The 19367-nt window shown below is 36.4% G+C and overlaps 1 protein-coding gene across 1 annotated transcript in view; it reads right to left on the bottom strand.

Moving 5' to 3' along the window:
• LOC149086752 (uncharacterized) overlaps positions 1–19367 on the bottom strand; it is a 30123-nt gene that overhangs the window by 4420 nt on the left and 6336 nt on the right. Inside the window, exons 4-8 of the mRNA XM_089231886.1 lie at positions 15574–15703; positions 13087–13164; positions 11177–11326; positions 8854–9038; positions 1387–1488 (exon numbers count right to left, since the gene is read on the bottom strand). Coding sequence (XP_089088012.1) covers positions 1387–1488; positions 8854–9038; positions 11177–11326; positions 13087–13164; positions 15574–15703 — 645 coding nt within the window. The remainder of the gene's footprint in view (positions 1–1386; positions 1489–8853; positions 9039–11176; positions 11327–13086; positions 13165–15573; positions 15704–19367) is intronic.

Here is a 19367-nt window from a genome sequence, read left to right as displayed (position 1 = left end):
CAGTTCTTCTGTAGCGAACAAAAGACGGAATAGCAAAAAAAAAAAAAAATATATATATATACGGGGTGATTATAAAAAAACTATCCCGACATATGGGCCCCTAACTATCATACCATTCACAGAAACTGAATGAAATTTTGGCATAAGGTATTTTGAGGTATGCGCTCAAGAATGATATGGAAAACAACAGTGTCACTCTAACAGTTACGGTTACAGTGAGAAAATTTCGAAAATATCAAATGGCAACACCAAGTTTTTTGTATTGGAATGCGATCTCCATACTGAAAAACACTAAATAGCGTTGGAATGGCACCTGTAGCACGAAAATCCCCGGAGCTAGGCAAGGAAAAAGTAAGAAGGACTTTGCCGTACACCAGAGCATTAATGTTCGTTTCATTCGTCACACCGTTTCTTCGGCTGAGATCCCAGCCTGATTAGTCCTCCACAAGGTCATGTGGAAAATTTGTGAAACACAATAAAATGCTTTATTTTATGCTGCTTCTCTGTCCTTATTGGTTGTCCTCACTTTTAGCCTATCTACCGCCGGTGATTTTCATGCTACAGTTGCCGTTCGAACGCTATTTAGGGTTTTTCACAATGGAGATCACATTCCAATACAAAAAACTTGGTGTTGCCATTTGATATTTTCTCACTGTAACCGTAACTGTTAGAGTGACACTGTTGTTTTCCATATCATTCTTGAGCGCATACCTCAAAATACCTTATGCCAAAATTTAATTCAGTTTCTGTGAATGGTATGATAGTTAGGGGCCCATATGTCGGGATAGTTTTTTTATAATCACCCTGTATATATACGTATATATATATTACTATTAAACAACCCCCCCTCCTCCACTATATAGGTTTTCCCCCTATTTTGTCTTTTGTTAGCTACTGAAGATATAGTTAATCTTGATACAGCTCTGAAACGCGTCTAGCTGTTTTCTTCACATTTTGTATTCACTTACATTGTTATTCTTATGTCTAGAACAACTTTTAGTTTATATATAATTATATATATATACGGAAATAATATAACCAAAAAATTATTGCAGTTTAAAAAAAAAATAAACTCTAGTTTCAAGAGTCGAACAGCTTAGATAGTTTAAATAACATTTTTAGACTACATATTTCATATCTGAGCATTTTCAAAGTTTTACTTGAGGAGGGAAGTTTTTCTTGATTTTAAAAGTTTTGCTTAGGGAGAAATGAATTAGAAGAATAATCAAAAATGGGGGCGGGGGGAATTAAAATTTATATACGAGCCAATACTTTTGGTATCGTAATAGGACCGGAACGGGTAGGCTAACACCTCAAACTATTATATTGTAATAACAGTATTATGGATGATATTACCTATGTACCATTCCAGTAATAATTACCTACCGTCGAAGACAGTTTCAATGGCCTACACCCATGTTGACTTCTGTAGCTGTTATGCTGATGCAAGCATTCTTCTATGAATATTTCACGGTTGATCCATCCGTACTTGGAAAAAGACAAAAATATACATATGCACGCTGTTTAAATTAATGTAAATTATATACAGACATAATTTTCGCTCTGATTAAGAATGGTATAGGCAATATAACATATATATGACACACTCTAAAAATCCTTTCCAATGCTGGGACATTTTGAACCCAACTTGTTACAAAATTTTTTTTTTTAATTTTTTCTCTACATCTATTTTTTTGTGGATAAATTGAAAACATAATATTTATTTTAAGTTATTTTTAGTAATTTATTGTTTTGATATTTTCCAATTAATTAATTCTTAAAAAAAAGTTGGCATCAGAGCAGATGTCAACTCAAATTGTTTAATCAAATTCAGATTTTCACATAACGTACAAAGGATTAAGAAAGTGGTTCATATATTATGTTTGTTCTGATGAAAATTTTTCTCAGAAATGATGTTACAGCAATGTTTTTCTTCCCTTTTTTTTGTCACTGTTGACAAAAATTGATAGAATTTTTAGAGAATAAATTTGCAAACAGAAAATTTTGGGCCTAAATTCCACGCCATGGTAGTGTTACAATCTAATTTTAGTACTATTTTGCTGTCATCTATTGTTAATCATAACTAATATAGTTCTCAATTTATGTCGTAAATAGCACTCGTACCTGGAGGAATTTTAGAGAGAGAGGAGGTACATATATATATAGGGAGATCTTCTATACTTCCTCTAAGGCCGAACTATAGTGAGGTGACCACAAGGTACGCCTGCATGATAGAGACTAGCGACGAAAAACTTACTGTATTGTTTTGTTCTACACCGCACATATTCGAGGAGCGAGACAAAGAACAGAAAGAGACCACTCAACGAGGTGCATGACTTGAAAAATCCTGTTTGTTTTCACCTCGATCTGCTGATTTTCGGTATCTGCTGATTGGTCCATTTTCTTCAATTATTTGATCATCACATATTCACAAGAGATCTTTACGATCTGTTCAAGGAATTTGTTAGTGTTAGTATACAGACGCACAGTCAAAAGCAAAGCTTCATAATCACTTGACTGTCAGGTGGCCTTAGGCTCCAGTATGAGCGCAGCCTAAGGTCGCGCACCTAGTACGGTGACCAAGAGGTACGAGTTCCAAGAATCGCGACTAGGATGAAAAAAATGCATGGGGTGGAGGAAGAAGAGATGGGTGTGATGGGGATGATCCCTCCACGGAAGAGGGAAAGAAAAAAAGGGAGAAACGGATCAATCAGCAGATAGCGAAAATCGGATCGGCAGATCGAGGTGAAAACAAACATGATTGTTCAAGTCGCGCACGTCGTTGAGTGGCCACTTTCTCTTCTTTCTCCGTACCTCGTGGTGACCTCACTATGAGTTTGGCCTTAGGGTGTGAATATAGTGCACACTGCTTTCCGATTCTGCAAGTCGGTGTCGTTGCTGATTGGTTAAAAACCTTAATTTCATTTTTAGTCTGCAGGTTTCTGAGGATTCATCGAAAAAGTCCAAGGCAGGCATACAATGGTAATGAAAGTGTCTGAATGTGATGTTGTGACAAGTAATATTTACACTAGCAGGGATCCGTGAGTCCTTAAAAGCCTGCCTGATTCGGTGAGACGTAAGCGACCGAAGATCTTTGAAAGGCCAAGTCGTTGGTGCTCCATCACGATAACGTGCAGACACACAGGTCCCTCTTGATGTCAGATTACCTGTCAAAACACTACATTCCGATACTTCCACAACCAGCTTATTCCCCCCGATCTTGTCCCATGTGACTTTTTCCTTTTAAACCGGATCAAGAATTTGCTTAAGGGGGGGGGGGCAATAATTCTCAAGTTCCGAAGAGGTGGAACGAATAGCGACAGAGGCACTACAGGATGTGCAAAAAAGCTTGTATCTTCGTATTTACATCATCATCCGCATTTACAACTTTGTACGACAATGACAATAATGCTCAAATTGCACAGGGTAGTTACTTCAAAGGAAATACCTACTAAAACAGTTTGCATCTTTATTCATTCTTCAGTAATAAAACATAAGTTCCGGAACTTTTTGGTGGAACTGGGTGGTCCTGAACGTAGTGGTGGAAATATTGCTCATAGATAAAATAAAATATGCATGTAAATAAATGACAGTGTTCATAATTTTAAGGAATAACCCTTATACATCAAATTACATGATGTGATCATTTACTGTGAATAACCCTAAAGATGATGAGTTAGACAATGGTTCTCAGTTTTGGGAAATAATGGCTTCCTTGTATTCCCAGGAAGTTCTAGGGGAATGGGCACAGGTGAAAAAAATCATGTGAAGGGGAGCCATGAAGGAAAGGCAAGGGACCACAGAGAGCTGTTAAAAAATGTCTATGATGAAATCTGGTTTCATGATCTCCGCGAGATAATAATCGAATATATAAACTGCAGTTTTCCATCTAAGTATGGGGCCCCCGTCAGAATATCATTTTGTCGGGGACCTATGATGTTGGGTCCCTGCATTGATATCCCTGCGTAGTAACCCCAACAACAAGGAAGCTCAGTGAGCTCGGCTCAATTGTAAGCGCGTATCCAGTGTGATATTGCAGGAGTGACAATAAATTGTGCAGGTTAGTTGAATCGTCTGGTTATTATACGAGACACATCAATTTTTACAGATAAATTTTTGTCGTATAATTTGGCTTTTGGGAGGGGACTGATCTTCCTTATCTCTCCTCCTTCCTTTTGGATCCATGCTTGAGCCCCGGGATCCAGATCGACCTTATGCATAAAAATTTTTCGTTCATTAAAGTTCAGTTTGACTAAATTCAAGTCAATAAGGGTCAATCAAGGGGGTCTCGCTCTTGGATGAGTTTAGGGGAGGGGGGGGGGGTCCCGTGGTCCTCTTGATATTGTCCAAAAGGGGGGGGGGCATGTTTTAAAGAAGGATAAGAAACACCAAGTTAGAATACACTGACTTTCTCACAGAAGAATATGACTAGTCTAGATTTCAAAGCATTATTTAATAAACTTCAATTAATTAAAAATATTCTAAAAAATGCTCAAAAAGTCGCAAAAAAAAAATTTCTTCAAATCATTCTGTAAAATGAACTCATAATTGTTCCAATCATAGTCATTTGGCACAAAGTCATCGACAGCATGCTCCTACTTCCAACTGGATGAAAATCGTCGAACATTCTTTATTAATGATCATATGTTGGATGTCTTCTGGTCGATCGGATGAGCATAATCTTCTCCACATCTTTTCGATTTATGAAAAATTTAGGTCCGTGACCGCTGAGCCCGTAGGGCATAAAACACACACATCTGAGATTTTTACAAGCTTGTATAAGGGTTTTAAAAAATGATATGCTGCTCACCAGCGAGTCCTCGAGCAATAAAGTATCGATCTTTGGATGAGGATTATCACGCAAAAATGATTCCAGAACACTGGTGATATCACGTTTCAATCCATAGAGAGAAATGACCCTCAGTGAACGTTTCCATTTTCCTACCGCGTCCTCCAAAAACTTCAAGTTACTTCCGAGATCTGTGTTCCCGATCTTGAGCACTTCGAGTTTAGCTGATGAGATCATAGACATATCGGTCAACACTATGTTTTTGCAGTTCTTTACCGACAACTCCTTAAGATCCGCAGAATGCCTCAGTAGCGTGAGCAAGTCCATTCCACGGAAATCACAGTATCTGGCGTTGAATGACTTCATCTCTGGGAATTCGTAATGGTCTTTCAGATTCCAGGATACCATCCCGCAGTGGGATAGCTTAAGTGTTCGTAGTCCGCGGCAGCTGACTCCAAGCTCACCCAACGGAAATTCATTCTGATAGGGATGGTAAGGATAGTTGTACATAGATAAAACGTCCCCGGCTTGTATTGCATCTTCATCTGCAGTATAGTAGGGGTTAAGTCTCAAGTACCTGAGTTTCCTGCACGCTCGTATGAAATCTACCAAAAACGAACTACTCACAGCTGTCTCAACGAGGTACAATGATTCGATCACTGGATTCGAGTTCCCGTGAATTATGACTCGTAGAACATTGGTTACGTCACATTTCAGTTCTATCAGACAAATTTCTTTCAGTGTATATTTCGATTTATCTAATAAACCTTTTAAGAATTTGAAACATCCAATAGGAATGTTCTTAATCAAGAGAATTTGATATTTGGTGCCCCTTAGTAGGGTTACCAGAAATCCTAATTTTCGCGTCCTTCTGTTTCGGAAAATTCGCCCTTTTATCCTCCTTTTCAGGTTTCCGGAATTATTTTTCTTTTTTTGTTCTACTAAGAATTTTCGTCCCCATTTTGAAACATATGAGGGGTTCACAATCATAATAGACCAAGTCCATTTAAAAAAAAAACAGTGATAGTTAGCTCAGAAGGTGCAGCAAAGTCTGTTGTGTTCACTGCCATAGTTAACCAAGTTCGTAGTTCACGTACTTTCTCAGAGGTGGCGTTTGTTTTCACAGCTGGTGAAATAATACATAAAATTTTCACAGCCATAATGAACCAAGTCCATTCTTGATTAGAATTTTGATCGCCTGGTTGCTATTTTTCATTATATTAATCATTTTCAAGTCAAAATGAGTTGTGATTGTGAGTCTTCTGGAAAGGAATATGTTGCCGATTCATCATATGAATCATCGGATGATAATATTGTCAACGGTAGGTACCTAATATTGCAACTTAGCTGGGGACATGTTTATAGATGTTTGAATAAGGATTGCATCACATCAGCCATTTCAGACTCTAGAGGTAGACATATTCCTGGAAACAAAATTGACATTACAGACATTATTGATCACATAAAGTCATTTCCAGCCTATCAAAGTCGCTATTCCAGGAAAGCTAATCCTAATAGAAAGTACCTTCACCCTCATCTGTCGATTCGGAAGATGTATGTCATGTATGTAGGGGATTGTGCGGCAAAGAATAAAAAATCTCCGTGAAAAATAAATTCTATTACAAAATTTTCAGCAAAAAAGTTTAATTTACACTTTAAGCCACACCAAGTACAGATACATGTAAATTATGCGATGACATATCCATGAAGCTTTTAACAGAAAATGATGAAATCACTAGAAAAAGTCTTGAAACTAAACGATAGCTCCACTTGCAGAAAGTACAGCAAGCTAGAGAAAAAATGAAAACCGATAGGGGGAAAAGCCTCGAATGACACTTACTGCTGTACATTCGATTAAAAAGCACGCACTTCCTTTTCCTAAGCTTTCAACATCTATAGAGAGAGTTTATTATAAACGCAATCTCTGCAATGTTGGTTCATGACAACGTTCAATGATAATGTCGGATACATGTACGTTTGGGATGAAATGGAAGGGGGAAAAGGTTCTCAAGACATTTCTAGCATTGTTGTGAGACACCTAAGAGAGAAAACCTCTAAATATAAGGAACTAATTCTATATTCCGATGCACGTGGTGGCAAAAATCGGAACATCAAAACGTCTCTTGCACTGTTGAAATCAGTCAATAGTACAGACATAGCGGTACAGTCAACTGACCTCAAATTTATGGTGTCCGACCACTCTTTCCTATCGAATGACTCAGACTTTGGCCTGATTGAAGCAGCAAGTCATAAAAAAGTAACACATCTATTTCCCTTGTGATTGGAAGGGGATAATTAAGGATGCAAAGAGAGATGCCCAAAATTTTGAATTACGGCAGTTAAAAATTCTGATTTCGTTTCTACCACAGCTTTGGAAGAAGCTGTCATTAATAGAAAGAAAGACATCGAGGGAGTTTGTTTCAGTTGGTTGAATATCAGATGGCTGCGAGTTGTGAGAGGTTATCCCTTCATGGTTAAAGTACAAAGAAACCCTCTCAATGAGGATCTACCTTTCTCAAAATAAATTTGGAAGAGCAGGTTCGTGGACGAAAGTTGCTTTCTATGTTTCATGTAAGTCAAAATGCATTGTACGCGGAATGTAGGATCACTTTGGCCGAAAAGAAATATATGATGGATCTTCTCTCATACATTCCACCTATTCATCATGTATAGTTCAAGAATCTTCTAGTGGAGGCAAATACTAGGTAAGCTACTTCCTCTAGAGTTGATGGAGATGTTTTGTTCAGTGATGATTTACGACGCGGTAACATTTTATATTCATTGCAATCGATTTGTAGCTTAAATATACCTAATGAAAATATTTCAAAATCAAGAATTTTTCATAATATGAAATAAATCAATAAAATGTTCTTCACTTACATTGTATCATCATATTTTTTCACGTAGAAGCTTCAATTCAGAACCATTAGTGGACCAAGTCCTCCTTATTAAAGAAGGACTATAAATTTACAACTCAAATACTAATTTATTATTTGTAAAAGCAGGGCACTGAAAAAATGATAGTTTTTACTAAACGTTGACGTATTTAATTCTTTTACATCACTTGAACTGAATTAATTATCTATCAAAAACATAGTTAAGTAAACTTTAAGGTGTTTATTTATTTATTCATAATGAAGATAAATGGACTTGGTCTACTATGGTTGGGAACCCTCTCGTATATCTCTTCATATGAGTGTTTTTGTGGTTTTTGTCCATTGATTAATAGCCGTCGAAATTCCCAGTGTGGAACGCACTCCTTTCTTATTAGTTTCCAATCTGGTAACCGCAGGCCCGTCAATTAGCTATATATATATTTCACCTTATTTGTCCACTCCATTTCTATTATGTCCAATCCGTGTCTATTAAAGGTGAAAAGCTCAAGAAAAAGAAAAGAAAAAAAAAAAAAGAGAAGACCACATAATAGGATAAGCAGTCTATATAACCCTATGTCAATGATTTAAGAGTTTCATGGCATTTAATCAATGCGGAGTCTTAAAAAAAGCTGTCAAGGAACCCTGGGGTTCTGCGGAACACAAGTTGGAAACCCATGATCTAGACAGAGAGGCGTGCGCTTTCGCTCTCTCTTTAGCAGCCACCCCTGCATACAATCAAGAGAAGTACGAATCGCCAACGTTTTCATTTGATTCACAGCAGTAAAGTTTCCCTTCTCCGAGAAAAACATGTTTTTTTTAATGAGTTGAGATTAAATTGAGAGACGACGTTCAAGAGAGGTGAAGTTATTTGAAAGTTTTCAAACTTTCCATGAAATCAAACACTTAAGAAAGAAAAAAAAGAATGCGTCTTATATAACTTTACTCTTTAAACGATTTCTTTTTCATCCCCCTTCTTTAGCGCTCATTTCGTCCCAGAAGCAATTCGATCTCACAAAGTAATCACGACGGAGACGCATCAATATCAATTAAAGTCTCCGATTTCAAATTCAATTAATGCTCAAAAGTTTATTTATCACTCTTCTTCAAAGAATTTGAGAGCTTTGTAATATAAGGAGTGATTTTCCGAATTCAAATCAAATTTCTTGACTTGAGAAAAAAATAAATTACCTGGAAATTGTATCCGTAATTTACGGGTCTATCCGCATCCGGATTCGAAATACAACACTTGAACACGGACATTATCCTGAAAAACCACCGTCTAAACCACGTTCCTAGTCTTGAGTGGAAGTAGTTGAGGATTTTTCTCTCAGAGAGTTTTTTAGGGTAAAGGAATGATTTATTATCGGGTAAACAAATCATTTTTTTTTAAAAATTTCTATGAAGGTTGGCTTTTTTAAGTTTTTCATCTCCGAAGGAGAAAACAAGAAGAGTAAATACTCTCGTAAGAGAAATATTAGTTTTTCTTAAAGGCGAGAAAATAGAATTAAAAGGAGTTTTTTGGTCTAAAGCCAGAGCTGGTTTTTGACAGCGATAACTCATTGAGGAGTTCATAAAGATATCGACATTTTTTCCTCTTTTCTCACTTGAGTGACTTTTCCGCGAGAAAGAACAATAAATAAACATTATAATGAGTTTTTTTAAATAATATTTTAAACTTTTTTTTTCATACAGTCGAACCCAAAGCTATTGCGAACCAGGGATGTAGTGAACTTTTTCAGTGGCCCAACTGAACACCTATTTAACTAATGGTTTTTTAAATGCTTATAGTGAAATGCTGAGAAAAAATGAAAGTCCGCTTATAGTTATCCTTTATACTGTATTTTCAGAATCCAACAGAACTGTTCATGGAACCAGAACAATCTAAAGTATGATTCCATCTGCGCGTAGCCGGGGTGGCTCATGTCATTAGGGAGTCTGCATGATGTTATCTGGTACTATGATTTTTGAGTGTAAATATGCAAATATGTAAGCTGCTACCTCAATTTCAGGTTAAGTATAGAACTGTAGAACATCACTTTGATCGGGAATCCATGACGTTTAGATGTCTCTGCTTAGAATCCCCCCCCCCCCCCCCCCCGAAGAAGAAGGAAGCTCACTGGACTCAAATTTCGTAAAGTTTATATAAATTTTTGTTCCTTGTAAATTTTGTGCTCAAATAAATTCACTAAGTAGAAAGGTTGTTCTCCTAGATAAATGAGGGGTTGTCCTTGGATTAGTTAGGGGCCCACGAGAAGAAAATATTTTCCAAAGGGGGCCAGGAGCGAAATTTTATTCACATGTTTAACCCTTTAAGACCCTCGTGACATATGTGTGGGCTGCTTTATCTCACTAGAATGTTTTCTTTTTATCTCAGAGAGTTAAGTCCTGACGCAAGGGATTGCGTGTTTCGAGTTGGAAATATGTTTAAAATATGGTCTTTGGAGGACCTCATCAGAGGGCAGCACTTAAAGTTGAACTTTCAGTGGTCTTCAAAATGGCTTCCAGAAGAAAGTGCCTCCGGGAAAAGTGTGATGTATTGCATAAAATTTAGCAATAAAATTCTGGAAAAAATTGTATGTGAAGATGAATATACCTTGCATCCTATTGGTTGAAAACATTTGAACAAAGTGGATTATTTGTTCACAAAAAAATGAAAATTTGAAAAAAAATGAAAAATAAGGATTTGTTGACAGTAGTTCATTTTTTCAGCATCAAAAATCTTGAAAATTCCAAAAAATGAATGCTCGGGTCTGAAAGGGTTAAAGGACAGTAGAGAGTAAAGAAAATTGTGGTTTCACAATTACTTATATTGAAAAAATAAAAACAAATTGTAATTATCTCATTTAAAATAATGAATTACTGTATTAATAGTGATTTCGTGTTCTTTCTCGAGAAGTTTTCGTTTTTGCGTTTCTCTACTAACTGTTTGATACTTCATAAAAGTTCAAAATCATTATTTTTCACGACCTTTTCTTAATGCAACACACATTCATTTAACGACAACACCTGCCGGTTGATCCATTGACCACGTCATGAGCGTATAGTTTCGTGAATGCATAGCTATTTCCAGGTCGACAGATTAATGATAATACTCGGACTTCGAAGATTCTGAAATGAAACTTCAAGGAAACACTCAAGGTCTTTTTAAATAAGACGATCAATAAAAAAAAAACGAAAATCAATAACTTTTCAATGTACTTGCATCTTCGGTTTATTTTGGTACATCTACACTCACTAGTAATGCGCGTAAGCTTTTAAAAGCTGCAATAAAGTACAGAAATTGGAAAACGGAATGAATAAATGTATATATATAGGAATTTCGTTTGAAAATAATACTGTCATATCTCGTTTGAAAAGGAATATCTGAATGTTCAATGTAACGAAGCTTGAAGTTTGAAATGATTCCCTGCGCTTCACATTCGAACATCACTATCAAGAACATGCAGGCTCTTATTGGAGATGTCCCGTAATATCACGAAGAATATCGGCTTATGAAGCAATAAAGGTTGTCATTTCAGTGGAGGGACATTTGGAGTAAATTTGCCGACGAAATTTCCCGGTGGGTTGTAATTGGCGACGACTAGAATTTTTCCTGACCCGCTTCTCGCCCAAGCAACGCCAAGTTCGGAGCTCTCTTTCCAAATGACTTGAGTGAAATGTCCTGGAAAAGGCCACAATTTTAGTCAACGCACTTTTTGATTGCATTTTTATTTACAGACACACATAATACGCATATACAAGTTAAGAAATATTTTATTTGTCTGAAAACAGTTCTACGGAAAGGTTAGCTAACAGAAATTTCGCTGCATTGATTGCAAGCCTTTATATGGTCTTATTGTGGGGTTTACGAAAGAAAGTAATAGAAATTATTTTCAAAAGTCCCAAATCAATAATTAAAAAAATAATAATAATTTTGTAATTAAATAAATAATAATAAGTAGCCTAATATATATCATAGTTTTTGAATGGCTAATTTATTGTTTAGTTTTTTCAGAAAAAAATATTCAACAACTTTATTGAAAAACAACAACTTTAATGAAGGTTTTAAGTCAAATTTTCTTCGTGACTCGATTGCCTAATACACTGTCAATCGCTTGTTCTTGGGATTACACTGAAGCCTTTGTGAATCGTTCAGTTCTACCCTGGTACTTAGCCAAAATTTGATTCTCACCTGCATTTCTCTTCCGGTTCTTCTATATTTGGATCAGGATTACTTTTTCGAGTATATTGTGATAATTGACAAATTTTGCGATTTGTGCTCAATTCAATTCGAGTAGTTGGTGCTGACAGATACTTTCTGCATAGGTTTCATTGCACCAAAATCAATAATGCATGCACTGAAATGAATGTCATTGGTTCCTACGGGGGGGGGGGGACGTGAAAAGTAATCAGCAATGGGGGAGGGGAGAGGAGAGAACGAGTGAATAGGCAAAGTGCAAACATTAGCCCTTATTCTACAAGGAGAAAGCCCGGGTCAAGCCCTTATATTACAAGGAGTAAGTACACTTATCATTTTTAAAAGTACGGGGAAAACTACTAGAACTAGGCATTTCTAGGATTCTAGGAATGCGCAAGCCTCCTACACGAGCCTAGAGATACGCAAGCTTCCTACGAATTAATAGGGAATAGACGAGCGTCTTACGTATTTTTTGGGTTATAGGTGCCTTCGACGTATTTATAGAAGGGAGGAGGAGGAGGGTCGGTCAACGCATGCCTTTAATGTGTTTGTGGGTGGGGAGGGTCACCGCTCAACACCAATGCTCCCTCTAAGCTGTGCGTGCATGACCGTGCATGGTGAAAGTGCTTCCTTAACCAAAAAATCTCGAAATCCATCATTGATGTTTTCAACAAATTCTCTGTTGATGAGCGCAGAAAAACCATTTCCACGCAGGTAGGAAAAAAAGCGAGAGAGACAGAGAAAGAACGTTGCTCACAACGCATGCCTCTGACGCATTTCTAAAAGGGTAAGCATGCCTTCAACGCATTTCTAAGGGGTATTTCAAGCTATAGCTGGGAACCACTGCTTCTCATACGTGTATAATTCTTTTTCGACACATATTTCATTTAACCGCACGTCCTAAAACGTATTTTAAAATGATGACATGCTTATTCGAAATTGCTTTTGCGGACCGAATAAAATTCTCGAATGAACCAGATCGGCCAGCTGGCCGGAGATTGTGCATTCATGAACAAGTCATAAATAATTTGTCTTTTATAATATCAAAATGAACGTTATCGACACCATCAACGATTTTTTTGAGGAACACATTGGCTTGTATGAACTGAAATCACTATCATGTATCTAAAAAAAAGTAAGGAGATTATCTCGACCCTTAAGGGGTCTCCTACATTTTAGTAAACTGCCAAATACAAATACAAGGCCAAATGCCCTTGCTCAATTATAAATACGTATTATAGTACCTGACTTGAGGGTTGTTGGCTCCTTGCCGAAAGTGTAATCTTTGATTTCACTGTACCAACTATCAACCGCTTCATTTCCTGTAATGCAATTAAATGTAAACATTAATCAGTCATCAGAAATGATGATCTCTGAATATGATCTCTTACGACGATGATTACTAAATACTACGTTGAAGTCTTCTGTGTGTAAGATTTCATTTTTATTAAGATTTCTAAAAAAAACATTTCTAGATTAATTACGCTCTCGAACAGGTGATGGTACCCAGAAACGTGCTATATTATCCGAAAAACATAATTAGCAAATGTTTGATTTAAGGTTTGGGAATTACGAGTGGAGATGCGTAACTAATTCAAAGCGAGCGTTTTTATATATATATATTTTTAATTGCAAATTTCCTCTTCGTATGGATATGTAAAATGGCGACAGTGATTAAACTCATATAAAAAGGAAAACCGATTTATTTTTGTATAACATTATTGAATGAAGCAATTGAGACAGATTATAATTGGTAGCTATGATGGATTTACTGGGATGTATATACTGTGTACTGGTGTATATACTGGGATGTATGTACTGTGCACTGATGTATTTACTAGGATAATATTTACGTGTAGTAGTCAGATTTCTTGCGAATATCAGTAGGATACAAAAAAGGTGTTCAGTGTCACAAAATGTGAATATGATTTATAAACCAATGACTGATCAAAAATTACTGGTGCAGATCAAAACATTTTGGTGCCGATTCTATTTATTGGTAAAGCTGGAAGTGTTTTGGAAAGGCAAGATGTAGTATACAAGTAGAAAGAAGGTAACTACATCTTTCCTTCCCAGAGCAATTCCAGCTTTACCCATAAACAGAACAGCACCAAAATTTTTCCTCTAAGTATAAGGCTGATATGGCGGAGGTCTTAAACGCATGGCTCTCGAAAATTTTCGAGTTTCCCGCCGATGAAAAGGCTCACACGGTTACAGATTTTAAAGAAACACTGCAAAAAGAAAAACCTCCATGAAAAAATGTATTCCAGAAATGGTAAAAGAACGATTTCGACATTACTTTTAGAAAACATTTCAGAACAAATGAGACAAATTGTTTCAGAATTGATGAGAAATAACTTTATAATTACTGAAAAATAATTTCATTATCGAAAAAAATAATTTCGATTCGGGGTAGAGTACTTGTCCGGCAAACGAGAGTATGGGGTTCGACTCCCCGTGGAGGCAGAGATGAATTTTCTTCCTCAAATCATCATCTCCAAAATGTAACCAGTCTTTCGAGGAATCTCGCATTAAAAACTGGAGATGACATCTTTAGATACTGTAAACTAGCGTTTCCCAACCTTTCTGATGTAGCGGATCCTCTGCAGTGAAGGTCAATGTTCCGCGTATCCCCTGTAGGGTCAGTGTAGGTCAATTTCGACCCTTCCCTCCTAAAAATGTATTATTTTTTACGAATTTACATATCATAAAAAATTGAAGCAATGAATTACAATTTCACAGCAGAAAATGCGTCATTCATGCAATGTTAGTAAATGAATATGACTGTGGACCCCTTACATAGTAGACCTACTCACGGACCTCCGAGGGTCCACATACTACAAATTGAAAAAACACTTGCTATAAACTAAACTAAAACTGATTTTTTTAAAAATCTTTTTGCTTCATATTTCCGCATTATTTCTTTCCCTTTTCTCCGTTGATATGGTTTGACAAGTAAAAAATATACGCATTATTGCATACGTGGGGGGAAAAATGGCTGGGAGAATGAGAAAGAAAGAAAAACCTGTTCCTATCTTGACTTTCATTTTCCTATATATTTTAACAATACTACTCTTTTCAAGATTTATGGAATTGCACATCACCAAAATTGGTTGCGAAAAGCCTGTACGTAAAGGGGTTAGAAGAAAAGTGCAGAAAAATTTTTTTACTCGACGAAAAATATCCAACATAATGCTTCTTTTGACCTTTTCAGACTAGTGTGAACCTCTTTCACAGGACCGCGACTAGATGCTTAGCGAGACTGGGCAAGCATTTTGGTGCCCCTTGTAATGTTGAAGGAGAGGTGAAAGGATTAAATTTGCGCCCGCTCTGGTCCGAAGCCTGGGGCACCAGACCTACCAGTTCCCCCCGTAGTTGCGGCACTGCTGTTTCATGTTGGCATATGTGCTGATAGAAATTCCAAACATTTTGTGCTGCTCTCAGCCTACAATTTAGCAACTACGCAAAGAACATTTCAGGTGCCAATACCAATTTTTTAGTCGCCATTGCGACCTGAAGCCTGGGATTTGTTCAGCCCTGCACTACACTGACGTGACGTGATTGTCATGTCACGTCAATTTCTTTAACGTCTTCTAGAAGAGTCTAACAAATGGCAATACTATGCATAATCAAGCTTCGTCTGAATCAGGGAACAGAATCGAATACGACGACATCAAGTGGATTTGATCCACCGGATTTCATAATTCGTAATAGGGAAAATTTTTGCATACCTGTTATTGCATGATTCGGATTCGAACTCCACTTCATGAAGATGTTCTCTCCATATTTCCTTTCAGTTCTGTGTTGAAACTTGTCCGTGGCAGCCAAGTGATCGGCCCATTCCTTTGAATAGGCACAAAGCTGCAAGAGAGAAAAACTTGTACTTGAAATTTTTTATAAATATATAAAAGCATATAGAAGTTCAACTTGATATCTTGGAATACCTGGTATGATGAAACTTTGAAGTTCTAGATCATCACATCATCTAAATCATCATGTTTTTTTTTATAGCGGCATGCGGCATTGACTTACATTTTGTGGTGCTATTATTAGTCATAACTAAAGCCCGAAAGTTCAGGCAAAATTCATTCCATCAATGCCTTTTTTTGCCTTTTTGCTTATTTTCAAACTTTTTTTTGTAAAAATGCTGTTTTTAACTTTTTCTGCTGTAAATGTCTATTTCTATATGTTTTATGTTTGTTTGTAAATTTTAAAGGCCTTATTCTTCAGAACTTAGATATTTTTAGAATTGATAACTTCAAAATATATAATTTTTATGTTTAAAATCTTCAATCCTTAGTAAGAATTAATTAACGGTACTTGGTCGATTGCCATCAAAATGGAAAAGTTCGGATTTTCGTGTTTCCGTCGACATGCCGGGATGATTTTGTCCAGTTTGATTTTCTTCATTGTAGGTGATGGGAGGAAGGGAGGGGAGTTCAGTAATGCGTTATTGAAGTAATCATATATAAAAATTATATGCAATTCAGTGTTTTGAAATTGGACGAGCATGTGCCAGAGAAGATATATTTTACTAGCGTCCTCTGTTGTTGACTTAAAACAGTAATTTCTTAATTGATACATATTATAGAAATATATATGTATATATTTTTTTGGAAAAAATTGGGTTTTTAGTTACTATTTCGATAAAATTTATTGTCGTGTAGCTCAATTATAGTGAAATTTGATGGAGGAAAATATCGGTTAATTTATTTTCATCTTATTTTATTGTGGTGGACAAATATTATTCCGTTCGGAAGTAGCTTAAGTTTCGATTTCGTGCGTACTAAAATAAATTAGTTTCGTATTTCAGCGACATCTATCGAATTAAATACATAATTTTCCAATTTTACACGAATAAATTTTTGCGATATTTTTTTTTCTATTTCTGCCATTTTTTGAAGCCAAAAAATCAATTTTTTAATAGTTTATAAAATGATTTATTATTTTGTCAAGTTGTGCACACTTATAAAGGAATTAAATACGGTAAAAAAAGAGGGTATATCGATAGGGCTCGAGCACATTAAAGACATCTCACCTTATCCTGCGGGGAAGGTGCTGAGGTTTCTTCTATCTAAGAACATACTGGTTCCTGTTATGGGTCAGTGAATTGGTTTAGTTTTGTAAAAAGTGTAATTAGTTCTAAATCTCTCTTCATTGATTGGAGGCATAGTGTTTCATATATACTGTGAACGCCCCTCTACTCATATTTATCGCATCAACATGTAATCTTATAAATAAATGTAATATTAAATGTAATATTAAATTGCATTTAATCACGCGATTCATTAGAATGGACATATATATGTACTCTGTTGTAACCATTAGGTGCAGGATCCCACACTTTTTTGTTTTTTTGTCAATCATTTATTCAGATAATTGACAGATTTTGTAATTGCATATGAAATGCGTTCTTGAATTTTGATACTTCGGACATCGCTCTACAAATTCCAAATTTCTGTGATAAGTTACAACTTATCGAATTCATTTTTTCCAATATGATCTCAATTAATTTGACATATACGGACTCTCTGAGTACAGCATAGGCTGTAAATTTTATTATCTTTTATTGACACGCCTCTCTTATACACGTACACTCACACACTCAACTATCGCATACAAACAGTTTCTTAACTTCTTCATCTAGCTCGTATGGAGCAGCATCGAACAGGGAAGCTTATGGGAGTCTTAAAGACTCGGTACGCCCTGAGAAAATGCATCTACCTCAGTCAGTCAATCAGAAATATCGGTTAATACAGTTTCTTCTGCTATCATGAGCCAAAACCATTGAAAAAACGTGGACTATTTCTATTTTTTTTTTCACTATTTTTCCTATATATATTTTCCAAGTATTTTCTTTACTTTATTTCTAGTTCCACGCCAACCATTATAATCTATTATTGAAACAGTAGATTCAGTGAGTGCTGCCAATTTCTAGCCAGTTTTCGGATACTTAATATCGTAGCTCTTAGTTACTTTTTCGTTTTTCCATTAATTATACATGCCTTTTTTTGTTAATGCCTATTTTGGCCATTTTTATTGCCTGAACTTCCTGGCTCTAATCATAACTCATAGCGTTGTAAGAGAGTTCTTCAAAGTATGATGAGCCGTGGGTCAACTAAGGCCCTTGGAGCTTTTCCCCTCTGCGCAGCGACCATTTTTAGGAAATGCTGTAGTTGAAAACATTAATGCCATGCATTTGATATATTACTAGGGCTGTCCTACACAAATAATTTCGAAATTTCTGAAAGAAATTTTTTCCAAACTATATAGTCACAGAGATAATTTCAGATAATTTCTAAAAAAAAGATATAATTTTTGAATTGATCACAGAAATAATTTCGTATTTTAAGAAACAGTCCTTGCATAAATATATGGGGCAAAAAATAAATTTTTGTCCATAGCTTAGGGTGGTAGAGCACTCGACCGGCAAACGAGAGACAGGGGTTCGAATCCCCGTGGAGGCAGAGATGAATTTTCCTCCTAAAAATCTTTATCTCCAAAATATAAGTCTTTCGAGGAGTCTTATATGTACCGATTCGTTAGAAATTCCGCAGAGGAATGTTACAAGGTGCATTTCACGATTAAGTAGTAGTAGTATTGGTGGCCTAGCATTTGCCATTTCCACTCTAAAATATGGAAGCAAGATGGCAGTAGCATCATAACACGAAACAGACATAAGTCTGACGATATAAATACGTTAGGGCCACGCATATAACCACACAAAACGTTCCTGCATGTAACCAATTCGTTAGAAATTCCGCATAGGAATGTGTATGAGGTGTATGTACAATTTGTAGTCATTCCACCACGCAAAGTCGTACTAACTCATTCAGCAATATCACTGCGTGGTGTTCTGCGGATTTCATGGCAAGTTTGAATTCTGCCCGCAATACCTTAAAGGTTGAAGACCCCCAGCGTTACAGGAAGGCGAAGAGCAACATCATCGCTTAAAAATGGGGCGATTCTAAATTAATGGAATAAACTTTAAGAGGTGATATAAGACACTCGAACAAGTATTTTTGATCATAGAATGTGCGGTGCAATCGCAATAACAAAGGCGGTAGAGGGCGTTTTCAGAAAGTGCACAACAGCACTTCGCCAAAAACAAATATCATATTTTCCGATGAATTTGCTGTGATACGTGCTATCAACCTTTCGCGGGTGCAGGGTATTGTAATGGGGTTCGTCACAGTGGTGGTCGGCCGAAGTTGGTTTTTTGTGGTTCCCATCGTCGAGGAGCAAATGTGAGCCGAACTCCCCGTTAAAAAGTCTCGTCACAGAGAGAAACATGTCTGAAACATACAATTATTCAATCATTAAGCTTCACTCGTAGTTAGAAAAATTAATGGCAGATGGCAGCACTACACATAACGAGAATTACACAGAAGCAAATACAAATACAAATACAAATACAAATACAACGCCACAACAGGCAAAATGCCCAACGAGGTGGCTGATAAAAAAGATGCCCATAAAAATATGGTTGTCATATGTTTCAAAAATACAGCAACCCAATTAAAAA

This window comes from Pholcus phalangioides, unplaced genomic scaffold, assembly GCF_987345545.1.
Source record: "Pholcus phalangioides strain wild (caught in Gottingen) unplaced genomic scaffold, Ppha-v1.0 ptg000004l_1, whole genome shotgun sequence".
Taxonomy (NCBI): domain Eukaryota; kingdom Metazoa; phylum Arthropoda; class Arachnida; order Araneae; family Pholcidae; genus Pholcus; species Pholcus phalangioides.
The sequence above is the reverse complement of the archived record's forward strand: the minus strand, read 5'-3'. Positions and strand labels throughout refer to the sequence as shown.